Raw genomic sequence first — 15,489 nt, 5'->3', positions numbered from 1 at the left:
GGGTTTGGTTTCTGCACACCCCTGTGAGGGAACTCTTATGGAATGTGTGTGTGTGTGTGTGTGTGTGTGTGTGTGTGTGTGTGTGTGTGTGTGCGTGCGCGCGCGCGCGCGTGCGTGCGTGCGTGTGTGTGTGTGTGAGGACTGTTAGTACCGTATGTATGTGTGCATATCTTTGTGCGTTTTTGTATTAATACTTTTTGTGTATGCTTTTATAAATACCTGCCGGTATAGTCATGATCACACCACCCATTTGGTATCTCACTGTAAATGGAAAGGCTCCAGATTTGATGTTTTTGCAAAGTGCTCATATGAATGTTCCACCATAGGTCAACATTCATATGAGCACTTTGCAAAAACAAAAGTTTCCATGAGTCTCTTTCACTTTAAAATCCACATGATGATAAAATCAAGCTGTAGTAGAATTAGTCCAAATGAAGCATTTAATCTCACAGCCTTTAACCTTACAGTGCTTTTTACAGATGAACAATTTGATTAATCTTCTGTTTGCAAAAGACTTTGCTGTAACGCCATGCATTTGTCTATACCGAACAGGTAAAGTTTTTAAACAGCTATTTTCTAAAGGCAAAAAAGAATAATAAATGATTGTGGACTATTTAATTTAATTTATGACCAATGTTTTTCAGTAACATGTTAATTTGTCACTGTGATGGCTCTCAGTTAGATAAAAAGAATGTGTAATAAATAAATGTGTTACTGGGTGCTGAATGCATTAAACCAGCCTTGACCCACTAACTAACATTGTTTTCTGTCTTTTCAGTCAAGAGAATACATCAGCACCCATTGTTCACTATTATCACACACAACATCCCCCCTCAGTCTTGTATCCTGTGTGCGTGTGCACGCGCGTGTGTGCGTGCGTGCGTGCGTGCGTACGTGTGTGTTTGCGTGTGTGTGTCCGCTCTTTTTGTTGGTTTTGGACTGTGTCACAGTTCTTGAGCGATGACACAGAGCCCCAACAAATTGTGCAAGCAACTTATGTGTTAGCACATGAATGTGTGGGTGGTTCAGTGTGCACACATGTGTGCGTTGTCGTTATCTCAGTGTTGGGCTCTGGCCAGTTTCTGTGCTCTAGCATCTGGTGTCAGCTGGGGGAGACGAAAGAGGCACAGGGGGATCAGTTTACAGTCAGAGGGAAAAGTAAATCATGCTTCTTTTGTACTTTGTTTAAGGGGCAGAATCTGGCCACTCTATATTTAGCTGGGTTACACAAGCTACTTAAAAAATTACAGATACAGATTTTTGTCTAGACTACATCTGTACCGTTAGAAGCTCTTAATACTCATTTTAACCTTCAAACTAGAACTCACCTTTGCTTTAATTTACTTTTTTTACTTTTGTCATGTTATTTGACGAGCGCGGAAATGCCACTTTCATGCCTATGCCCAAAATATGATGCAAAAAAATCTCGATGGGTTGTTAATGCCTGCAAGACACGGGTCACATGACCAGAACTAGCCACAGAGCTATCAGTCCCTCTTACTTAAAATCTTGAAATGAATCAGTATTGCACAATTTATTAGGCGCATTGGAGTGAAACGTGCATCTTACTATAAATTCTACTTATGACATTTATAAAGATATAATTGTGGGCCAGAGTGCAGGAAAGCTGCTAGGCAACCAGCAGTAACTTTGCATGGTCAAAGTCAAGCAGCTAGCAGTAGCTTTCTGCTTAGAGTGCATATTTATATTTAAAGTGCACATGTGTAAGAAACCGCAATGGTCTTTTTAGAAAGTATAAGTGTCCTGCAAAACCTAAAGCATAAAGCACCTTCCAAATATGCACTTGTTTCCATCAGTTTGACAGCATCTTAATGTGTATGCTTCACGTCTGAGTTAAAGGCCTGGTCGGCACGCCCAAGATCCCAACTGTGCATGTCTGTGCGTATCCCAAAAGGATAAACAACAAAAACATACATTTTAAAATGTCCGCTTTGCCCCCATCTCCAAATCATTTTTGCACTTAGGTTAAAGCATTCCTCATGTATGATGGTTTTTTTGTCCTTTTAAAGGAAATAGATTATTTTTTAAGAGCCTGTATGCAAAGGGTGGGGTCAGGCACAGACATTTAGACAAACTTAACATTCAAAGGTGTGGTTACACTAAAGTTAGTGTTCTCTCTGTCACTGTCTTGTGAAGGTCTGAATAAAGCCCTGAGGGTCATTACAACAACGAAACAATGTGTATTTATGAGTAACAGAATGCTTCTGCGTCATCAGGTTGATGAAGCAATCAGTATTTCATATTCTTTTAAAAACAGCTAAGATTTAATCCTGCAGATCAGTTCATCTCCTTATCAGTTCTACTTTGTTTTTCCAAAACACCATTTAAGAAAAATAAGCCTTTGTGTAGCTGAAATAAGTTTGTTTTTGTTAAGTGTTAAAGACTAGGTGTTTATTATAGCCTTTTACGGTCTTTAAGTGTCTGTGAGTTACAGTTTTCCCTTGACTTGAGTGGAGATAAAGACATGTCTAGTCTATTTGTATAACCCTTAATCACCTTTAATATGTAGCGTCTCAGCGGGCGTGCCAGCACTCATATTATGAAAACAGTGAATGAAAGATAATTCCTCTAAACTAATATCCTCACAGTGAGTATGTAAAAAAACTCCCACTGGAAGCTCAAAGGGGAAAAAATGCACCAAACCCTGGGGGAGTTGGTGCTAGGTTTCTCATGAGCTCTGATCTTATACACAACATGCTGTCTAAACAACACTTGGAAAAAAAAATTTTAAACTGAGACTTCCTGGCATTGTAACCGATAAAGCATGAATCAAACCTGGCACAGGTGCTGAGAAATATGCAGGTACGGGCAGATTCATTACCAAAACAGATGAGTACACTTTAGAAACGTGTTAAAACAGAGTGGTTGACCTCATGTCTGACTTGGGTTGGTCAATCAAGCTGGGTGTTTTCACTAAAACCAAATTATGACTCATGTATTCACAGCAGGTTATAATCTCCATGACAGGCGACTCACACAGACACCTTTCTTCTTAATGTCCATTTTTATTTAAATATCAATGCAACCTTCAGTTACAATGTATTCACTACGGTGATGTGATGCATGTGACGACAATGTCTTCAGACCTGAGCTTCAAACTCAAATTGATGAGCTTTTTGTTATCAAGCTGATGATGATTGAGAACAAAGTCTATGCTCAATGTTTACTAAAACATCCTCCAGAGTCCTCCATCAGTGGCCTAATAGTTAAAGCTAAATCATTTAAATCCTGTTAGCCGCCCCTTCTACCTTTGTGGCAATCCTAAGGTGTCTGACCGTGTCCTTTATGATGCTTTTATTCATACTGAGTAATTTACTATCTCATCCAGTAAAAAATATTACTCCACCTCCACCTACTTCAAAACCCTCAGGCAAATTGGCTTACTGCTTACTTGCCAAGAAGTCAACATGAAGATAAGATCATCTGATAAAGACTGTTTACAACCTGCAGCCTGTTCAGATAACACTCTGTTTCATGACTTGCTTGACAGCTTTTGTGACTATTTTTCTATCACAGTATTGCTTTTCTTTCTTCTGTGTATATCATGATAAAAGTTCATGAAACAACAATGCACTCTACTACCTGCAGTCTTGAACTTCATTTTATTCGTCTGAATGAAAATCTGTTTTCTGGCTATGTTACAGTCTTTCATTGAGGTCCCACAGTTGCATTTCGTTTTAATAATGTAGACTGACTGATATGAAATTGCACTTTTTTTTAAATGCTTATTTTTAAAATAATAGTCCGATCAAGATTAACTCAATTTGAGCTGTATGTGGCTCTTAGACTAAAATTCATTACCCATGTTTTAAGTCCTTACATCTAAAATAAACCACAAATAATGACTGCATAGTGAAGCAAACTTGCAGCTAACAGTAACAGGGGGAACAATAAAGTGCTCCATTCATTGTGTTCAGTTTCCTTTTCTCAGCTGTAAGGACTAATGAGATGGTTTCTATTCAATGTTAAAACAAAAAGAGTCACAACCTAAGAACATGAGAGGAAGCCCACTGTTCTCCTCAAAGTTACCGTAGACTCAAAACATCAAAATACTCCACTATTTGGAAGACTGTTTGTAGCATAGCAACTACAAGGATGGCAGTGTGCATGCGTCACTGTGTATACCTGAACCTTATCTATTGTATTCTGCAGTGTTCTGGATGGTTTGGATTCCTTTATCTGAACATAACCGAGCAAAGTGTCCTTGCCGTCAGTTTCGTTGTACAATGAGAATGACAGTTGGCTGGTGTTCCCATGTCTTTCACAACCAGGCTACTTTCTTTATTAATAATTGGCACATTATATCATATCAGTGCCATTTTATTCTTTTTTATTGCCTCTTGAAATCTATTGCACACATGAACCAAATAAAGTTTAATTATTGCCTTTTTATTTGTAGATTACACCAGATCAAATGTATCTCATCACACTCGTTTTTTAACACATCTCTTGTATTTGATACCTGCAAAGCATTTTATTCATCGGAGTTGGTTTTTACAACACGCTGTAGACAAACTGCAACGTTAACAACAGAATTATGGTGTATCCTCTTGTATTCTCTCAAGTGATGGACTTACACATGCATGTGTCAGACACGGGGACTTCTTCAAACTGGCCAGGTCATGTGAACTGCTGAAATCATTTAGCACTGTTTTAACAAAATGTTCACTTGTCCAGTATTTTGATTTAAGAGCAAAACTAATCAAATTCAGCTGCACCTTGTGATTTGTGATAACTAGCATCTACACTAACAGGTAAAGATATGCATGGAAGGTTAATAGATCACAGTTATGTCACCCGTTGGTGTGTAAAGATGCAGTTTAGTTTAACAGAAGAGAGGAAAGTGTTAGATGATTCAGCTAACTTTGTTGGCAAAATGCGGAAATCTGTATCGGTGCATCTATTAAAAGTACTATTTGGACCTGCATGAATGCAAATACTCCAGTTTCGCTTGCCAACAGGATATTAGTGCACTGGCCAGACAGAAAGCCATAATTCGAGCATTTCAGCACATGTTGGCATTCTAAATTAACCTCAAGTGGCCACGATAGGAAGTGCGATTTTTGGCACTTAATCAATGGAACATTGTTCAGGGCGAGGTTGCTCAGTAAACACAGAAAAATACAATAAACAGTGTCTGTGATAGGCTCATTATTGTCATGTTACCATGCTGATGCTGGCAATACAACTAAAGCAATGGGACAAAAGACATGGTTGAAAACAAAAGTAAAGCTGTAATTAAGTAATTCTTATTAGTTTCAGCATCTGGTGTGCAGTTGTTTTCAGGGAATACAAATTTAATAATTCAAGGTATTTGTGCAGGATATACTGTGCAGCCTTACTGCACCAGAGTGTGTCAATATTAACTCAGTAATTAATGAGAACAGTGTCATTGCATGTTTGTCTGGATCTATCATCTATTAGGGAGCTCCCAAGTTATATGAACAAATAAAGAAATAAATAAAACATCCTCAATGTCTAGCTATGAATGCAACTCCGTCTTGGTTACAGATATACAATGCACAAACAGTAGGGAGTGGAGCTCATTGCAGAGAAAGTATGAATCACAGTCTGTATGGAGCAACACAGTCCTTAAAGTCTCTAAATGTACCACACCCTTCCACAGACATTATCAGATACACTTTAACTATCAGGTCTGTACCACACCATCAGCAATATTTCTGACAAAGGTCCTGGGCTAATTTATTGACTGAAAATTCAAAGTGTGAGTGTACCAACCTGTGTGTATATCTATATGGTGGATTTTGTGTGCTCGGTTTATATTCCCTCTCTCATCATGCAGTAAATCATCAGCTGTGCATAGACTCACTCATGTCCATTCATCAACAGTAGTTTGAGCAAACTGAAGTGTGTTGACCCACCATGGTTCATTCCAGCAGTGAAGCCACTGTTCAATGTTTTAAAGGAGAGCTTCTTCTCTTCTCAAAGTACTACAAGCACTTTCTGGATTCTACTTAATTACCTCAGAGTTTGGTAGGTGCAGCTAATTTAGTGCACCTAAAGCTACCCTCTGCAGAAAATGAAGGAAAGAAAAGTACAATTTAACTTCCATCTGCTTACATGCTTGGTCTGTTGTCTATTCTAAAAACATCTAATATATAAAGAAACTAATAGAACATAAAAAGATTAGACACAGAGACACAAGGAGAAGGTCAGATAAGGTCTTGTTGGGCTAATGTACTCTCACAGGGCCACACCCTGCATACAGGTGAGATTCTCAGTAGAAGTGCACCATCTAGCGATATCCAAAGGTATCACTTTTGTATCACACACAGAACTGCTCACTGTGTAGATTATTAAGCATGTTTTCAGTGACTCACCCTGCCACACCCAAAGGGGTCATGAAAGTTGTGTAAAGTGAGAGCAGCAGGTATGCTAAACTTAATTTTCCAAAAGACAGTTCGTCATCATCTTCCTCTCTTATTGAGGCATCTGATAGATAAATACAATCAATGATAAAAGGAAATTGATGCTGTAACATTATTAGTTTAATAATAGATAATCTTGCAGTTAAAACATGAATATCACGTCACAAAACAGGCACACAGTCTTGCTCTTCCCTGAGACGCACAGAGTCACATACAAAGTGTGTAACTATTCAGCACACGCTCATTCGCAAGTATGCACAGAGTGTCCAACATGTAATGACAGCTGCAGAATGTTTCTGATTTAATGACTAAAAGAAGCTGAAGAGTAAAAAGAAAAAAGGTGCACAGTGGAGCTCTGGATCTTTATTGCAAGTCAAAATGTGGGTTCCTTTTGATCTGTCTGCCTGGTCTTCTTGTTGAAACAGCAAAATTAAGTGGGTGTGGAGAGCTGATGGAAGGTGGTGAGCCCATGCTTGGTCAGGATTGGTCTAAAGTTGAATCTTGTAAATTCTTCTCTTGCCCACCCCTTTAAACACTGGATGATCATTTAACCATACGATATAATCATTTAGATCCATTGCTATCTCAGATTTGGGATCAGTGGGATTTAAACTGATAATGCTGTGACATTGGAATTCACTCTTCCATAAATCGATTACATTTACCCTCGTTGAACAGCTGCTGTTACCATCTATGAACTCTTATTTTCAAAAAAGAAGTTTTTCAACTTTTTAAAAAGCATGCAAGTGTGCCTTGATATGCAATCAGATATACAAATCAGTGAACCTGTAGTAACACCACAAGGCATTGGCGGGAAGTGCGACATTATTCTCATGTTAAACTGAACTAAAAGATCTTTCAACAGTGACCTGAGGAAAAGTTTTTGAAAGGATTATGCTGTCAATCAACATGAGCTCAGTCATGTGAAATGTTTTCAAAGTCTTGATGACATCATGTGAAAAACTGAATACACCCTATGATTTAATAGCTTGTTGAACCACCTTAAACAGGAATAACAATAAAACAGCTGGTATTTGTATGACCTTATCAGTCTTTCACACTGTTGTGGAGGAACTTAGACCCGCTCTTCTTTAGAGATTGCTTCAATTCATATGGTCTATGCGTAATCGTTTATGCACAGCTCTGTCAGTCTGACTACAGCATTTCAGTCCAGATGGGGACTGTATTTCAACTGGAACATTGCAACCCCTTGATTCTTTTCTTTTTCAGCCATTCTGTTGTAGATTTGCATGTATGCTTGGGATTATTGTCTTGCTGCATGACCCAGCTTGTGCAAAACTTTAGCTTTTGGACAGTTAGCTTCACATTTGACTGTAGAATACTTTACTCTTTTCAGAAAGAAGAGGATGTAGAGTCTGACATGCAGCTCAGGGGTTTTTACCGTTTCTCTGAGCTTTGCACAATCAGGGCTTTGGGTGAATTTTATGCGAGTTTCACTCAAGGAAAGATTGAAGCATTTTGTTACCACATAACTGAATACTCCAGACCAGCATACTAACAAGATTAGCTTTTTTTAAAGGTTGTCACACTTGTTGATGATGCTAAACGGAGATATAACACACACACAAACAACACAGTCTAAAATTGGACTACTAAGTCAAGTGTTTAAAACAGGAATCACCTTATCAATAATAATATTATTTATTAAAAAATATAGTTTGTAGTTTCTGTGCTTCTAATGCTACTTTCTCTCTTGCAAAACAGACTGAGACTGACTGTCATTCCTTAGATGCAAATCAACCATCACTCATTCCTTTTTCTGGCCTCTCCCAGCTTATCGGTGTGACTGCTGAATGAGGAAGCTGAAGAGCTCAAATGATGGCAGAGAGGCAGCCAGGCTATGTGACTGAATGATGATAGGTTGGTGGGGGGAGGGGGTGCAAGGTGATTGTTTTCTCTCATGAGTATGGCCTGATAACTACAAACCAGTAAAACCAGCTGGCGCATTCTCGATAGGTTAACATCTTACTTTTGCAAGTTGTTTATGCAATTAGTGAAACATATTACATTTATCAGTATCCTACTTGTTGTGGGCCCAAAAGATTGCTAATACTTTTATAAGACAATCAGCTATAAGCGCTAATTAAACATAAATTTCTATTAGGTATACTTTCTCTAAAATGCCAGAGACATTCCACTTAGGACATGTTTGTGTTTTAGTGTCTCGCTCTGTGGATCTTACTTGATGCCCCATCAGCAAATTAACATACTCACAATGGCAGTGGTGACAAGATAATGTTTGGCAGGTGTAATGTTTACCATGTTCAACCTCTTAGCTTAGCATGATCACTTAATTGAGCTTCTGGCTGTGTATTTGCCTACCCTAAGATATATTACATTTTAATAGTCATTTTTATTTAAAAAAAAAAATTAACAAACAAGATTTAAAATTGCTAATTAACACAGAACTGCTGGTGGCTCGCGGGATCAGCCCTGTGCTAGATTTTCCTTCCCTTTGTATTTTCTCCTGTTCTGAAATTTGGAGTTTCTTGTACAGACAAGTGCTGCATGCTCTTGTCTGTGTGATCACTTAAAATATAAACACATCCATTCATTTATTGTGTTACAGCTACATTGTGTAAGTTTTAATTAATACAGTCTTTTGTCTATTGCCTAGAAGCTTATGTGGCAAAAATAACGTCAGCTGACATAGAGTACCACACAGGTGAAATTATCGCTGGTATGTGTTATTTTTGTCACTGCTATGAGTAAGTAGGGTGAGTGACTATTTTACAGGATAGCTACACACTGCAGTCTCTTAGGATTAAAAGAACCTAAACTTTCACTGTTTTATACATTTTCTGTAACTCTGGAGTACTTAACAAGACATTTAACATTTTAACAAACTGCAGTTTATATCATTCTTATTTCATATCCACACTTCAGTGTAATGCAATTCCACCCTAGGATAAACAAAGTATTCAGATTTGGATTTTGAAATGTATGTTTTTCTCATACCAACATCTAAGCAAACAAAAGGGGGGGGGGCAAAAAACAAACTGATGAAAGGATTATCTAGAAAAAGGAATTTTCAACTTATCACTGTGCTTTCACTGAGTTGCAACAAAATGTGGAATCACAAGTTTGACCTGAAAAGAGGTGAATGAACCCCTGCCCACTGGTCACCACACCCATGGTGATGGAGGGATTGCATAGAGGGGTGGGGGGGTTGAGCTGTCAACTGCATTCTTACCTTTCAGCGTATGCAAGGCCCATCCCACTTTGGCAACTATATAACCACAATGCCAAAGTTAGGCACTCAGCTGCAGATCAACTCCAGTTATCCTACTTGGTTCACATCAAGACCCTTCAACATGTCTATGAGGACAAGAAGCTTCAAGCAGAACACCATGAGTGTCTATGGTGGAGCAGGAGGTCGTGGAGTCCGTATCTCTTCATCCCAGATGAGCTGTGGAACACCAAGCTTGAATCTTGCTGATGGTCTCGACCTCCATGTTGGGGCCAATGAGAAGGCCACCATGCAGAACCTGAATGACCGTCTGGCGTCATACCTGGATAAGGTGCGCAAGCTGGAGAAGGAGAATGAGCACCTGGAGAACCTGATCCGGGAGTGGTACCAGAGCAGAAACGTGGTCTCCCGTGACTACTCGGGTTACTTCGCCACCATCGAGGATCTGAAGGAAAAGGTAAGAGAAAAGATACAGATAAGAGTCTGCCTGAGCAATTCCTGCTTGTCAATGTTCATTGTAAGTGTAACAGAAGAGGTATCTTTTGGTATCTAACTTTTCAGTTAGATGAGCTCATTCATCATTGTCAAAGACTTAGATACTGACCCATAAGTTAAGTTAAGTCCTGAATATTACAATGTTAATTACACAGAGAAGCAGCACAGGTGTAGAGAGGAACTCAAATGTTGTTACCTGAAGTAAGAGCTTGATTGTTTTCTGACTGTTTCCATGTGTTTTTGCCCACTCATAGATTTGTATTGCCTCCATGCTCAATGCCAAGACCATCCTGGACATTGACAATGCAAAACTGGCTGCTGATGATTTTAAAGTGAAGTGAGTGTGCCCTCTGTATGTTTATAACCCTTCTACATTCACATGTACACATGTCTGACTCACAGCTTCTGATTGTGATAACCTGCTGACTTGTCCATCTGCCATTTTGTGTGAAATTCACTCAGGTATGAAAGCGAGCTGGCCATGAGACTGGCAGTGGAAGCAGACATTGCTGGTCTGAGGAAGCTAACGGATGATCTTAACCTATTGAGGCTGGATCTGGAGAATCAGTATGAAACCCTGAAGGAAGACGTCATTAGCCTCAAGAAAAACCACGAAGAGGCGAGTTTACTGAGAGGGCAACCTTATGAGATCACATCTGTTTTTCATTGCAAGCTTTTGTGGCTGGCTGTTCATAATTCACACATGACCCATGTTTTACCCCTGATAATACAGAGGAAATGCAGTGTTAGGTTCATGCTTTTATAAACAGCTCTGCCACCTTCTCCTTTTCCCTTTGCTGCCCCTCTTCTCTCTGCACACTTCCATGTATTCTTCTCTTTCTCCATTACCTCATTGCTTCTGTTTGTTCAACACCCGCACCCACCACACACACATGAACACACATGCAGATTAAAGAGCCAAAAACACGCATGACTATCATAACAACAGGTAGATTATTTTGAGGATTTGTGATTTTTTTGTGAAATATTTTGTGAAATTTTATTGCCCTTTGACCTCTGCAGGATGTGGTTCTACTGAGGACTCAGATGGGTGGCCAGGTTAATGTATCCGTGGACGCTTCTCCCTCTCGAGACCTTAACGAGGCTATAGCAGAGATCAGGCAGCACTACGAGGGTGTGATTGCAAAGAACAGCAAAGAGCTCGAATTGTGGTATCAAAACAAGGTGAGAAGTGAAGTTATTATTATTATTATTATTATTATTTCCATGAAGTGATCTTTCAACTGGAGTGAAACATATTATGATGTTGTGTTTCTGCTCAGATTGCAGAAGTGGAGCAGGAAGTGCAAACACAAACTGAGGTTCTGGTCACAACACGAAGAGAGATTACAGAGCTGAGGAACACTCTCCAGAGACTGGAGATTGAACTGCAGGGCCATTTGACCATGGTAACACACATCAGTTTAATGTCACTGGAACTGATGTCATTTTATCTGTCCATTGCAGTATGTCACACAATTGCTGACTGCCTATTCACTGAACAATTTTCTTCTGAAACTCAAACAGAAAACATCTCTAGAGGGAACTCTGGCAGAGACCCAGGGACGCTATGCCATGAAGCTAACAAACCTTCAGAATATGGTCAAAAGCCTGGAGGATCAGCTTTCCCAGATCCACAGCAGTATCACCGACAACAAGCACAAATATGACATGTTGCTGGATCTCAAGACCAGGCTGGAGATGGAGATTGCAGAGTACAGGAGGCTGCTGGATGGGGAGGATGACAGGTAAGACCTAGTGAAGAGAAAGAGGCAGTGGAGAAAAATGAGAAAATATGATGAGAAAATCATGAGTCAGGGGAGAGAACATTAGAGACAGAGGGGGAAAAATCTACGTTTGTTGATTTTGTTGAAATTGTTTATGATATGAATGATTCAGACTAATGATTTCTCTCCCACCCCCCATCCGCACCAGCACTTATTGCAGCTCAAAAAAAGGCAAGAAAGGTTTTTTTTGTATCATTCGTATCATTTTTTTTAATTGTCCAAATTATATCATAAATTTACATTAGATACAGTTTTAAGAAATGTCTTGAGAATTTATCATGTTTGTTTTTTCTCTTCTTTTCTTTAGTGGTCAAAAAGGTCATCACAGTGGTGGAGAAAATTGTGGATGGAAGGGTGGTGCAGACCAACGAGACCGTTGATAATCTGGGTCAACTTAGGGATGAATAGATAGAAGCTCGTGGAATATGGGATGAATGATCAAAAAATAAAGATCATGCAGTTGAATTAAAGTTTCATGTGTGGCGTCTACATAAATGTAAAATTATTATGTAGGTTTTCATCTCTTTTGTCACTTTATAGTAGATGTGCATGTGGCATTAGTCAGTGTGGTTTTATTTAACATATGTATGACATGAAAAACCAGAAATAACTGTCAATTTTGCAGCTTTAAGGTGAATTTAAGCCCCTTTTCTGTAGCCAATCTCCTTTCGTAACAATTTAAAGGGGTTGGTTTTATTAAGAAGCCACCCTTTTAAATTGTAATAATGCTTTAATTTAAGCAGACAGGCTTTGAGGTTATGACTGACAGCTGGGAAACTTTGACGTGGCTGTAGCTGTTAGCAGTCTGTTAAGCTTTGCCTCGGCAAATTTGAGTCACTCAAAGTCATGTATGTTGTGTTGGTGCCTGTTGAAGTATTTTAATGAAATTCCATCAATTTTCTCAACCACTTCTCCAATTCAGGGTTGTGGGGTAATGGGACTGGAACCCATCCCAGCTGTCAGGAGTGAAAAATGCAGTGAGAGAGACAGACATTTAGGCTTTAAAACAGGGGTTCACAAATCAGTGTCTTTTTACATTCAGTCTATGTTGACTACCAACATATTTTATCATAAATGTGGACAAAATAGGGTTTTATGTAATGTAAAGTCTTTTCTTGTTCCTTAAACCCCTGGTTAATCAAATTCAGTGAGTACCAAAAAACTGTAAGCTCAAACTAAACAACCTTTATACATATGAGACACTTCTTCTGACAAAAAATAAATTTATCTCTCCTGAAGACAAGTACAAGGAAAAAAATAACAAGCTGTTAAAATTAGTTTAGAGCAGGTACTAAACAAATTCTCAACCCCATCTCTACAAAGCTTGATCAATTTCAATTCAATTTTATTTATATAGCGCCAAATCACAACAAAAGTCGCCTCAAGGCTTTTTTTACTTCTTATAAACTTAGAAGTAAAATTGCAGAGTATAATAATAGTTTCTGCCTGGTGTAGGTACAGGGAGTGCCAGGAAAGAGTGGGTTAACCCTCTCAGGCTCAAATTAAACTTTTTGTTGCTAATGCACAACCAAGTCCTGCAGTGGTACTTCTGAGTAAAAAAAACTCATAAAATATGTATGTGGGGTAATCAGGTTGTTAGTTTTTAACTGTTGCAAATCGGCAACGCCTGCCTGGAGAGGGTTAATGATGGAGTGACATAATGATCGGTTTATAGTAAAGAGATTCAATGATAATAATAATGTTGTTTCTTCTGATTGCACAGACATTGTTTGCTTACACGCTTTAACAACTGTGTCTCTTTAGAGTTCACCTACCTGTGGATATACTAAGTTAGGTTTTTTGGGCATTTTGTCTCAGTGGACAACTTCTGTTCAGAACCAAAAACATTTACCCCAGAGGTTGCTATATTAAAGACACATTTAAAAAAAAAAACATCACTTAGCTTATCAGTATCCTTACATTTTTAATGATCTTTCTAAAACCTAGACAAATGTCTTCTAGTGTTGATGCACACATTCCCTGCCCCCTAGTGGCAAAATGTTGGTTGATGCAGCTTTAATCACGTGTAATGAGACGGAGAAGTCTATCAGAATCCACATGGTGAACATTTTGCTCACATCACATATGTTAGGGGTGGGAAGATCCATTAATTTTAATGAACAAAAACTTGTTGATTCTTGATGTCATACACACGTTTTCCCTCATCACAGGTGAGGACGACTCAGAGTACAGACAGTGGACTCTGGACTTTGTGGACTGGTGTCAGCAGAACCACCTGCTGATCAACGCTGGGAAAACCAAGGAGTTGGTAGTGGATTTCTGGAGATGCAGACCCACCACACTGACACCAGTGAACATCCAGGGAGTGGACATTGAGATAGTGGACTCTTATAGAGATAGTGGGTGCTCACCTGAATAATAAGCTAGACTGGAGCCACAACACCGATGCTCTTTACAGGAAGGGTCATTGCAGACTCTACCTGCTGAGGCGGCTGAGGTCATTTGGAGTACAGGGAGCGCTTCTATGACTCTGTGGTGGCATCTGTCATATTTTACAGTGTTGTATGTTGGAGCAGCAGTTTATCTGCAGCTGAGAGGAAGAGGTTGGATAAACTCATTAGGAAGGCCAGCTCTGTTCTGGGATGCACCCTGGACCCTGTGCAGGTGGTGGGAGACAGAAGGACTCTGGCCAAAATAACATCTCTAATGGACAGAGTCTCCCACCCCATGCATGTAGATGTTGCTGAACTGCAGAGCTCCTTCAGTGACAGACTGCTGCATCCTAGATGCATGAAGGAGCGTTTCTGCAGGTCCTTCCTCCCTGCAGCTGTCAGACAGTACAATCAGAACTGCTCCCAACAATCATAGATGTTTACATCAGCGCTGTATCTTGCACTATTTTATAAACCGATTCACACTATAACCAGGGATTGCCTCTTATCTGTATTTAATTTTATTTAATTTAATAACAGTATGGTACTCAGTTTTTGGTAACCATTGTCCTTCATGCAAATATGTAAAAAATGTGTATGTTTCTGTTCTGTCTTGTGTACTGTTTGTTTGTATATGTGTCTTTCTGGCTGTTGTAACACCCAAATTTCCCCCTGTGGGACAATTAAAGGATTATTCTATTCTGTTCTATTCTATTCTATTCTATTCCAAATATGAAATAAAGTCTAAATGCTGACTGTAACGTGTTTTTAAATGTTTTTGTGTCATCGTGTACTCAACAGGTTCAGAAATGTTTTACTTTATTGCTCTCTTTCTAAAGACTATAAAACATCTTAGGCTCATGTGTCATAATGGAAATTTTGAAAAGAGGCACAGTCCTGAGTAATCATTACTTTTAGCTTTTCTATCTAGCAAGATGGCCTCAGGCTGCAACTTTATATTTGCTGTTATGTTTAATTTAATTCTCAGCCAAGTTTATATTGTCAAAATACTAATATTATCTTAGTATTCACCAATGTCATGAAATACCTTATGAAATATAAATATACCTTTTAAAAATACCTTCTTGGTTGATGAAAAACTGTGGAACTGTCACTATCATGACATTTGAAATTAAGTAAACACAAATAAGACAAAATTCAAGTCAGCAAACTGAGAGCCTTTTATTGCATCA

At 38.9% G+C, this 15,489-nt stretch overlaps 1 protein-coding gene across 1 annotated transcript; it reads left to right on the top strand.

Moving 5' to 3' along the window:
* Positions 1-9,673: 9,673 nt before the first annotated feature.
* On the top strand, positions 9,674-12,311 carry krt98 (keratin 98). The gene is made up of 8 exons (XM_085355114.1): positions 9,674-10,078; positions 10,371-10,453; positions 10,579-10,735; positions 11,140-11,301; positions 11,400-11,525; positions 11,644-11,864; positions 12,052-12,074; positions 12,211-12,311. Exons 1-8 carry the CDS (start codon positions 9,674-9,676, stop codon positions 12,309-12,311), a joined length of 1,278 nt encoding a protein of 425 aa, XP_085211240.1.
* Positions 12,312-15,489: the final 3,178 nt, after the last annotated feature.

The sequence above is a fragment of the Diplotaxodon limnothrissa genome, linkage group LG6 (genome assembly GCF_057381915.1).
Source record: "Diplotaxodon limnothrissa isolate DT_005_m linkage group LG6, D_limnothrissa_male_GT1.1, whole genome shotgun sequence".
Classification (NCBI taxonomy): Eukaryota; Metazoa; Chordata; class Actinopteri; order Cichliformes; family Cichlidae; genus Diplotaxodon; species Diplotaxodon limnothrissa.
The sequence above is the reverse complement of the archived record's forward strand: the minus strand, read 5'-3'. Positions and strand labels throughout refer to the sequence as shown.

Excerpts from the sequence above, each read along its gene's own strand:
- krt98 (XM_085355114.1), top strand. The coding sequence starts at position 9,674 with ATGCCAAAGTTAGGCACTCAGCTGCAGATCAACTCCAGTTATCCTACT. Across the intron at positions 11,302-11,399 it reads AATTGTGGTATCAAAACAAG|ATTGCAGAAGTGGAGCAGGA; the intron begins GTGAGAAGTGAA and ends GTTTCTGCTCAG. Across the intron at positions 11,526-11,643 it reads TGCAGGGCCATTTGACCATG|AAAACATCTCTAGAGGGAAC; the intron begins GTAACACACATC and ends AAACTCAAACAG.